Source organism: Seriola dumerili, unplaced genomic scaffold (genome assembly GCF_002260705.1).
Source record: "Seriola dumerili isolate Sdu_G_001 unplaced genomic scaffold, Sdu_1.0 BDQW01000081.1, whole genome shotgun sequence".
Taxonomy (NCBI): domain Eukaryota; kingdom Metazoa; phylum Chordata; class Actinopteri; order Carangiformes; family Carangidae; genus Seriola; species Seriola dumerili.
This window is the reverse complement of record NW_019174336.1, coordinates 2,371,059-2,381,887: the sequence shown is the minus strand read 5'-3', so window position 1 is coordinate 2,381,887 and position 10,829 is coordinate 2,371,059. Positions and strand designations below refer to the sequence as shown.

At 42.5% G+C, this 10,829-nt stretch overlaps 1 protein-coding gene across 1 annotated transcript; it reads left to right on the top strand.

Annotated features, from left to right (window-relative positions):
* Positions 1–844: 844 nt before the first annotated feature.
* On the top strand, positions 845–7,770 carry skp2 (S-phase kinase associated protein 2). The gene is made up of 10 exons (XM_022744569.1): positions 845–977; positions 1,581–1,831; positions 1,926–2,037; positions 2,430–2,573; positions 3,080–3,214; positions 4,199–4,297; positions 4,394–4,521; positions 5,950–6,001; positions 6,747–6,854; positions 6,927–7,770. The coding sequence occupies exons 1-10, from the start codon at positions 913–915 to the stop codon at positions 7,144–7,146; spliced, it is 1,314 nt and encodes a 437-aa protein (XP_022600290.1). The 5' UTR covers positions 845–912; the 3' UTR covers positions 7,147–7,770.
* Positions 7,771–10,829: the final 3,059 nt, after the last annotated feature.

Sequence of the window (10,829 nt, the reverse complement as noted above, 5' to 3'; positions counted from 1 at the left end):
TGTAGAACAGGTTGAACTCATTTGGCTTGTCCACAACACCATATATGGCCTGTCTGGAGGGTGGTGAAGTGATCATCTGGTGGTATTGTGATGAAGGCAGAGCTGCAGCCCATATGGAATACTCTGGTCAAGTTCTCTGGCGTTTCCAGATTTGGGGTGGGGGTCCAACTCTGACACAGAGGGAAACACAACGATACCACCATGATAAGCAGAGTTATCAACAACATCATCCTGATGCAGTTTTCAGTGTCAATGAATAAAAACAGAACAGATTGCTTGTGACCATATGTCTGTATAGTAGCTATGTGTTCTATACAACATAACCCCTCTTGTAAAAATAGCAGAGACATCTAAACCAATATATGACATAAAAGGCTCCAATCTACTGTGAAATACACTGTCTTTGCTATGTAACATGCATGTCAAATAGTCCTATGAAAAAGCTTGATGACCTTATGCCAATGTTTTGAAAGGAACCTCATGTTATCCACTTCAAAAGAATGAACGAGTTTCCCTTTATATTTATCAGTAATAGGGGCATTCGATATCCCAAGTAACATGCATAGTGGGTCACTCTTTGTAGTGACAGATAATATGTTATTCATTTCCTGCCCCATAATCTGCCAACACTGCTGTATTTCACTGCAAAATCACGTAGTTGTGTCTCTTAAACATCAAGCTGTTTTTCTATGCAAATAATCAAATTTAATTGTTGAAAATAAAGGCGCCTCTAAAAAAGGCGGAAAAAACGAGCAAGACCGGAATACCACATGCGCCACTCAGCGAGACTCGTGACGTAAGACGTACGACGTACAGATGCGTCTGTGACGTGTGGACACAGGGCGCCCTGTATCTGGCGGTGAGTTTAAAGCGTCCAAGTTGGAGGGCTGAGGAGAACCGGGCAGTTCCTTCATGTTGTCCACGGATTGTACCGACCGAACCGCGAGCGCTGACCCAGAGGAGAGGCCCACAGACAGGTACGGTCTCTGGTGGTTTATACGGTGCTCATGGAGAATAGGCTCAGCAGCAGTAACGTTCAGTTTCAGCGTGAGATCCATGTGAAAATGAAGCAGCGCTCACCAGACTAGTTAGTTATCTCAGTTGTGTTACTATTAAAGAACCACCACTGATGGGTCAGAGTAGATGTTGGGTGAGTTGTGAGTCTGTGTCGTAAGTTGTGTATCTGTAAATCTCCATTTTAACAGCTATAGCTCAAAACTGAAGTTATTAATAATCGATACCGCGCTTTGAGCAGGACCAGGCCTCCGTCCATCTGAGCTCATTTCCCGCTGTTTTAAAGTGTAAACTAGTCACAGAATAAGAGAATAAAAGTCAGTGTAACTGTGTACTCATATATTACCACAAATACAGGTGACAGAACGTTTTCATTGTCTTAAGTAGTCAGAGTTTGCGCGGTCAATCCTCTGCTAGCTGCATCAATATGGCGGGCAGAGAGGTTGTTGTCTGGGGGAGGATGGCTTTCTAACCAGTCTCTGTCTGAGCTGTTCCTATAACAGGTCGAAGTGTTACATAATTAACATTTAGAAGAAGAGTTTTTGATCAGTTCGTTCTCCTCCCAGCATGCCCCTGCAGGATCTGCCCTGCCTCAGCCTCCAGGGCTCCATGTTGTCTCATTGCAACAGGACCAACAAACGCAAGTCCAGAGGCTGCCTGAGTGAGGGCCTGGACACAGAGTGCACCCCCACAGAGCTCATCCAGCAGTGGTCGCCCCGACACAAGCACCAGCGGCTCATCAGCAAAGGGAAGGAGAACGACTGCAACCATTTTGTCCTGGCCAGGAGGTCCAGGAGGAAGAAGGACTCCACGTCAGGCAGGAAACCTCACTGACCTCCTCTCAGCAGCTGTGGTGTTTTGTCTGTAGCTGTGATTAACAGTCGTATTACTTTTACTTTGTTCCTTTGCAGGTATTTCATGGGACCACTTACCGGACGAGCTGCTTCTCAAGATCCTCTTCTACCTCCCTCTGCAGGACCTGCTCAGGATGTCCACAGTCTGCAAGCGCTGGCACCGCTTAGCGTGAGTCTCTGATCAGTGGGGTTTTCAGAGCATGACTCAGGAGTGAAATATTCTTCATATTTGCTCCAAAATATAGACAAGATTCTACAAATAGGTGTATTTTAGTTGTTCATTGATGGTATCCTAATGGATAACATGGCTCTTGTGACACACTGCAATTTAATTTGGGTCCTAAGAATCCAATAAATTGAATTCATGATCCCAGATAAATAACCACTAAGCATAACCCTACACAGAAAAGACTGCGATATATAAGACCAGTCAAATCTGTCCTAACCATGACTCCTCAGACAGGGCACAGTTTCTCCAGTCCTTCCTGATACTGTCAGCACACTGTAGTAGTTCTCCGACCTTGACTGTGTGACCATACCCTGCCTGTGTCTCCGTCCCAGGTTTGACGAGTCTCTGTGGCACAGCGTGGATCTGGAGGGGTTGACCCACATGGGTGCGGCTCTGCAGCAGGTTCTGAAAACTGGGGTCCGCAGGCTGCGCTGCCCTCGCTCCTTCGTGGAGGAGCTGCACTTCACAGTCTCGGGGTGAGTCCAGCAGATTTGTCATTCTGGTCCAGACTGTATTCTGGTCTGTACAGGTCTGGGTTCAGTTCTGCGGGGTCAGATTTCTTGTTCAAAGAATGACGGTCTGTATTTTTGCTGTTGTCAACATCATGAACACACACTGGAGTTTATTTTGACTCAGTCCACACACACACAGACACACACACACACACCATCCTGCGGACACAAATACTCACCACAGCACCAAATGTGGATTAATCCACCACTGAAGGTAACTACACATTTACCAGCTGGTTGTAAAGATGTACATCTTCAGTATGAACCAATGAGCTGAGAGCCACATACAGAGGAGGGAGGTCACAACGTTCTGAGAGAGTGACCAACACAGCTGTGCAAACTTTGTAGGTGCCACTGATGAATTGGGAAATCGGAGTTAATGGAGGCTTCATTCTTTGCAAATGAACCATTTCCCAACCCTCTTCTGAAAGAGGTCACTGATGTCTTGATTCTTTTTTTGTCACCTTCAGCTCACTGCAGATGGTCCAGATGGATCTGTCCAGCTCCATCATCCCCACCTCGGCTCTGGAGAGCATCATCTGTCAGTGCAGGTTGCTGGAGCATCTGAGCCTGGAGGGTCTGCGGCTCTCAGACACCATCATCAAGTAAGTGTTCAGCTGTGCCGCTCTGCTCGTTCATTGCCTCCACCAAACGAGCTCAGCCTCATCAGAGCCTGAGTCACTCCCATTGATGTGTTCTTCATAATTATAGCAAGCGTTTGTAAATCTGCAGAACGCTATTAAAATGTGATCAGTAAATTAGTATTTCATGTTGTGTAGTACGCAGAACCTCGGGCAGCTTATTCGGTCTGTAGATTCAGAGATGTCATTTAAAGACAGTGTGTGCAGCTTTATTATCTTCATTTTAGTCACAATAATTGTTATTTTGTGTGTGTGTCACATTGTTGAGACTCAACATCCATTTCATAACAAACTAAGTCTCCATAATGTAACTGGTAAATGTAATAACTATTAAACTGTAAGGTCAGGACCAGGTTTAGGTTCAGTCAGCTGGGTGTTATAGTTGAAGAATAAGAGTCAGGGTTTAATCAATGGAATTCAATTATCAAAAACAAAAATGTCAGTTACAATATCAATAGAATTATTAATAGAATAATTGATAATGAAATAAAGAAAAGGAAAAAATACATAAAATTATGTACATATATACATATGCAAATATACGCATACACAAACATATACATACACATAAGTAAAAGCAGATGTATAGATACAGAACAAGGAGACAGTGGTGGTAAATACATTTGGTTTCTATATATAGCTGTCTTCTGTTGTGACAGGAAGTGACACATTTAGCAGCCAACACTGCACATTCTTTCTTTTCCCATGGAATGACGGGTCATTTCTCCCTGTCTGTTAAACTTTAGTATCTGGGGCTTTTTTTAATCTCAATTTTTGGGAAGAATTCCTCCCTAATATTTCTGTATGTTTGACCATCTCTCTTCTCTCTTCTCTCTCTCTCTCTCTCCTCTCTCTTCTCTGTCTCTTCTCTCTCTCTCCTCTCTCGTCTCTCTCTCTCTCTCTCTCTCTCTCTCTCTCTCTCTCTCTCTCTCTCTCTCTCTCTCTCAGCTCTCTGTCCAAGAACGTGAACCTGGTGCAGCTCAACCTGAGCGGCTGCTCCGGCTTCTCTGCTGCTGCTCTGGCTGACATGCTCAGATCCTGCTCCAGGTCGGCTGCTCGGTACTTCACCTGTCAGAATCTGTTTTCCACATAACAGCAGGTCATTCATTAATACTGTGCGTTTCTTCTTCTTCTTCTGTGCAGCATAGAGCAGCTGAACATATCATGGTGTGAATTCAACAGTGATCATGTGAAGAGTGTCATCAGTAACCTGAGCTCAGGTGTTACTCACCTCAACCTCAGCGGCTACAGGGAGAGCCTGATGCTAGACGGTGAGTGACGTTCACATCAGTTCATCGGGGTCCATAGATCAGCCTGTTGGCTCACTGCAGCTCCAAACCACCGGTGTTTGGACTGTCGCGCGTCTTAATGTTTATTCAGACTCAGCTTCAACTTCAACACATTCAATCAGAAATACAATAATAGAAACTACATTAAAGAGCCATGTCTCAGCTTTAATTTGAGTACGTTTACATCAGTATTTAAAGAAGTGTGTGACTGAGACACACTGCAGCTGTGAGTTGTTTCAACAGTTCAACAGTAAAGACTCAGATGAGCTCTGTCAGTCTGATGAGTAAAGAGGAGACCATGCAGGTGAAGAAGATGATGATGATGATGAGACTGAGGCTCCAAAAAACAAACAAATGTAAATGCAGAGCACTTGATGATGGTTGTGGTGGATTTTGGCCCACGGGGGGGCGCTACAGGACAGAAACTCACCACAGCAGAACAGAGTGACGGGGCATTTTACAGATGGCTCTGGCCTGTTGTAACTCGTATAGCTCCTTACATGGACTTAATGAGAACACAGACCTTCATCTGGTCAGTACTTGTACTTGTTGTCCCCTTAATTTAAATAGAAGTTCATGACAACATTGTCATCATAGTGAGGCTGAATGTGAGACTGAGCTGAGCTTCATGACCTGGAAATGAATGCAGCATGTGGCATTAGGCCTCAGGTCTGAAGGCTGCAGACTTCATCTGCTGCTGCTGCTTCATATTTCATGTGTAGCTGCAGCGAGGGCTGTGTGGTCTGGTGTTCTTGTTTACCCTCTGCTCAGTGATAATATTTAGATACTGTTCAGGACTTAGGATCATAATGATGCACACGCTCCAAAGCCTCATGTCCGCAACAAACAAACAATCCATCTGAATGAATTCATTTCAACGATTTAGAGAGCTGATCTCACATCACCATCATTTCTCAGTGGGATATTACACATGTTGACATGGTAACATGTTACACTGAAGCAGGCTGGTTTTAAATTAAACTTGTCCATTTTTGGTAAAAATGAAAATATCAACAGGTTTGTCCACACCAGCCTGAGCATTTCAAGTGTCTCTGCTACTTCCTGAACACAACTAATAATAATAATAATGAGTTCAGCTTCCAAACACACAGTCTTATTCCTGCCTGACGAAAATGAGGCTTTAACATGTTCACATTTTAGAGACTGTCATTAATATTTCCCTCATGCATTATATATTATTTCTCCCACAAACCGTCCGCATGTTCATTTTTATGACTCGGCCTGCTCTGCAGATATAACTGATCTGCATCACTAGTGTAAAGAAAACAGCTGTGAGAGCAGCACACCCTCAGTGTGGCTCACACACGTTCAGTGTGTCCTGATGCAGCAGCTGCAGACACATGACAGTGCAGATGTGACATGACAGTGTGTCTGTGTCTCTTTTTCCAGATGTGAAGGTGCTGGTGGAGAGGTGTCCTCACATTCAAACTCTAGATTTAAGGTAAGTTTCATTCTTCGTGAGCAGTTTGATGAGTTCATTACAGCTGAGTCCAGAGAGAGATACAGGTGGACACACCTGACGCACACTTTGTGTACTGTGTGAATGTTACATACAGCTTAAAGTACATTTAACATTGGACTTAAATTCAGTACACCATGCTAATAGTGCAGCAGATAACTGTAATAATGTTTCAAATGTGGATATGGGCACCAAATTGGTTCATTTTTCGTCTGGGGACCATTCATTTGAAAAATTCCACTGGCCATTTGAAATTTCAAGATGCCCACCATCTGGCATAAGAGAGACATGTTTTACAGCAGAACTTTACCCACGGGAAGATTTCAATGGTTTTTTTGCAATTGAATGTTATGCTTACATCAAATTCACAACTGATACATTTCTTCACAGCTTTATTTGTGATTTCTAATATGTGAGAAATGATGCATAAAGCAATGTAATGTGAATGATGAACCAAAAGTTCTGTAAACGTTGACAGTCGACTTGTTTTATTCAAGCCTTAAGTCAACATTAACAGTCAACATTAACAGTCAACATTAACAGCTAACATGAACTCGCTAGCACGCTAGACTAGTTATCAAATAAACCCTGTCAATTGAATGTGACGGGGTTTGACAAAGGCACTTACATAAAACACTTGACATCAAAGCTTGGACTTCAACGTGAAAACATACCTCAGTGTGTCTCCATGTCTGTCTTACATTACCGTGGTTACTGTGTGTTTCAGTGACAGCACTCAGCTGATGGCCGACAGCTTCCCCGTCTTCGCACAACTCAAGAATCTGCTGCACCTGTCCCTGAGCCGCTGCTATCACATTCACCTGGCTGCTCTCACGTAAGTTCCCCTGCCTCTATTACTGTGAGTCACTGACTCAGAGTCCGGTTCTAACCTGTGTCTCACCTGCAGGGACCTGGGGAAGACATTGCCCACGCTGTGTCTCCTGGACGTCTTCGGCCTCGTACAAGACGGCCACCTGCCCTCCCTGAAGAAGGAGATGCCTCGTGTCAGCATCAACTCCAGACCTTTCTCCGGCGTGGCCCGGCCCACGCCCTCCAGCAGGCTCGTCGGTTTCCTCAACGACCGCACAATGTGGAACAGGAAGTGTCGCCTGAGGTTCAGGCTGTAACCGCCACACCTCCCTCTGAGCTGAGTCCGTCTCTGTTGCGGCAGCGTCCCAGCACACAGAGGAGTCCAGCCTGAGGTGCAGTGATGGAGCCATGTTTCAGTTTCCTGCTGCTACTGAAGAAGCTTTTAGAGATGTTGGCATTGACGGTACTGAAGCCAAGTCCTGGACCAGGTCTTTAAGTACTGAACATGCTCATAGAGAAGTGTTCTTTATTTTTTAGAGTCAAGTCATTTGAATGTTGCTCCAGTTCATGTTGGAGTGTGTGAACAGAATGTGTGTAAATATGTGGGACAGCTGATTCCTGATGTTTTAATATGATGATCAGCTGAGATAATGAGAAACAGCTGATTTTAATCAGTAGGTTTTTATGTGAAATGATGTTTTAATGAACCACAGTGTTCAACAGGAGCTGGTTTATATTGTTGTAAATGATCAGGAGCTGAACTGTGTCAGTGTTCCCCACTGATCATTAACCTGACCCTCAGCTATACAGCAGCTGCTCAGCTGCTTTCATAATGATCAGGGTTCACAATGATCAGTGTGGTTGATGCTCAAGATTATCATTTCATTCCGACTGAACTTTAATGTTTTACCTTGTAAACTGTTCATTTCCTTCAAGTAAAACCACTGAATTACACAAACTGGTTTTCGTGGGTTTAATTTGGTTTTTAGGCTCAATTAAATTTTATCTATATATTGCTAAATCATAACAAACATTATCTCAAGGCACCTTCCAGGGTACTGCAGGACCTCAGTTCCCACGAAGAGCAGCTCCTGGTGACAGTGGGGAGGAAAAGCTCTCCATTAAACAGGAAGAAAACTCCAACAGAGAGACCAGGAACAGCTCTCGGTGATTGAATATGCCATTGAATTCTTGACCTTGGAGCTTTTACCAGAGAGCTTTCTATCACATTTTATGGTCTTCATCAGTCTCAGTTGTAATAGAGATGGCTCAGGTCAGTGTTGATACTTAATACAGTATCTTCATAAAGTATTCAGACTCCCTCACAGTATTGTGCTGTATATTTAAGCAGTATCACACAAGAGGGAGTGATACACTGAACACCAGCACGGCTGTGATTCGGTCATCAGTACGAACCCATAAGCAACAACAGATTATCATCTGTTTATTTCATCATTTGTCTACACCAACACAAATGGTTCCGCATCTGGACTGGTACTGGACTGTTGCTAAGCAACACATAAAAATTTTCCTGACTTGCACAGTGCACACTGGCTTGCAGATATGTGGCACTTTGCATTTTTCATGTGTCATTTTTGGGATTTGTGTTCAGAGTTTTGAAAAAATGAGAGCTAGTTTAGAAAATGTGTGAAAAGCAGATGGTAAAAAAAACTATCTGTAAATCAGCAGAATATAACTGCTGTAACTGAGGAAAGCTAAATGATAAACATGAAAGCTATGCACCGGAAAATAGACAGAAAAATATGTAAACTTAGAACATAGCATCAGTTATAGTGCAGTAAATTCACTCTGCGTTACTATGTATGTGTGAGACTGTCTCGGCTCTTTCATTCATATTAGAGGGAGTTTTAAAGTGATTTGACTGAAAACTGATGCAATGAGGAACAGTATCAAAGTGAGTGAGAGGTCCGTCATTCTATGTGATAAAGGTACAAACTGGTTTTCATCAGTTGCCAGAGTCAGATGAGAAATGCATCAACACAATGAGAAAACCCTTTAGTAGTGGAACGCGTGGATACAGTGGAAGCTTGAACAAACACAGTGAGGTAATAATTAGTGTGGAGAAATGAACTGTTCTGAGAACTGCATTAAGAGAGGGGAGAATTATGTTTCTGATGTGAGAACTGCATCAAAGTAACCGAGAAAAACTCATTCAAATATTATTCCTGGAATATATTCATCTTTGCAAAGTTTGTTACAATTTAGGACAGATAATGACCATCAACGTAACATTGATTTACGGTTAATAGAACACCTGTGAAGTGGTGTGATACATGGAATGCCTCTCGTCCAATCAAATTATTTGGTTGGAACTAACTTTTTGCTCACCGGTGTCTCAATAATTGACGATGACAAAGTGTAAATGTGTTTATAGAAAATTTTGCCAAGTTATTAAAAATTATACAAGTTGGTTCTGGTAGTTCTTAGATAAAGGGGCGCACGACCGAATCACAGCCGTGCTGATATTCAGTACATCACCACTCCCTCTACTGTGATATTGCTTAATCAAAAACTGAAATCTGATTTACAAAAGTCTTCAGACCTTTAATCCAGGATTTTGTTGAAGCCTGTTGTCATAACAACAGTCTCTCGAGTTTTTACTCAGGATGGAGCCAGAGATTGACTAGTGATTGATTCTACATACCAGCGGTTCATTTACCATTTATTCATTTTTCAATTGGTGTCTAGAGTGGAAATTAAAGGGTCAGTTCACCCAAATTACAAGAACCTTCTGACTCAGGTTTTAAAGAGTGATATTTCTGTCTCCACCATGATACAGCGTCAGTGAATGTAGTTTCATTAAAAGAACTGTTACCATCGTAACAAATCTACTGTAGAGGCGGCGAGGAGCTCAAATAAAAACACAGGCGTTTCTTTTCCACATCACTTTATCTGATCAAAACAGAAACATCCAAACACAGTGACACATCATGTCCACGAGGACCCGAGGCCTTTGGCACGCTGAAAATTACACCTTCATCATCAGTTTGTCAACTCATCCTTGCTGCACCAACAATGTGATACTGCTGAGGCAGGAGTTTATTAACACACCTGTGTGTTCCTCCTCCGTGTCCTTTCTTAAAGCCTTTAGTGATGAGAGTCTTCACAGGGTAAAAACATGTTTGTATCATGTTGTCTGTGCTGTGGAGATCAGACACATCTCCTCCAGGCACATGAGGCTGTTTCAGTAAAATTCATTCTGTCAGTTACAGAGTTTTGACCTAAAACATGGAGTAAAATTCAGTTTGTAGTGCACTTCATTCTTCCCTCCCACATGTCTCAACCAGTTATAAAAATATAACCTATGATCCAAAAATATCTTTATCAGTAAACAACAGAACAGCCTCTGTGCTTCAGCTGGAGATACACTCTAAATACTTTCATAAAGTGTTCTCCCAATTTGACTGTTTTAAAATGATAATGATGATGATTATGATGATGATGATTATGATGATGATGATGATGATGACGATGATGACGATGATGATGATCTTCCCTATATTTATTATTGTCAATACATCAAAATCAGCACTGACTTTCCTGATCACAACTGATTATTGTGTATCTACAGCGGGATGTATGTGAGCTACATATGTTTCTTTACACCATGAACACATACACTGTAGTTTATTCTGACTCAGTCACACACACACACACAATCCTGCTGCCACAAACACTCACTACAGCAACAAATGTGGATTGATCCGCTGCTGAAAATAGTCCCCAACAAATGTCCATCTCCTGCAGTCAGATTATGGGAAACCTGGTCATTATTCAACATCGTAACTCAGGAAGGAGAGACTGTGACCAGAAGTGTCTTTGCAGAACATTATGATGTCAAAGTAAAGTTGACCTTTCACCTTTTGGATATCTTCATTTTATCCTCAAAGACATTTGAGTTAAATTTTTGTCATAATTAGTGGATGAATTTGTGATTTGTGGCCAAAAATGTGTTTTATGAGGTCACAGTGACCTTTGA

Excerpts from the sequence above, each read along its gene's own strand:
- skp2 (XM_022744569.1), top strand. The coding sequence starts at position 913 with ATGTTGTCCACGGATTGTACCGACCGAACCGCGAGCGCTGACCCAGAG. Across the intron at positions 1,832-1,925 it reads GAAGAAGGACTCCACGTCAG|GTATTTCATGGGACCACTTA; the intron begins GCAGGAAACCTC and ends GTTCCTTTGCAG. Across the intron at positions 2,574-3,079 it reads CTGCACTTCACAGTCTCGGG|CTCACTGCAGATGGTCCAGA; the intron begins GTGAGTCCAGCA and ends TGTCACCTTCAG.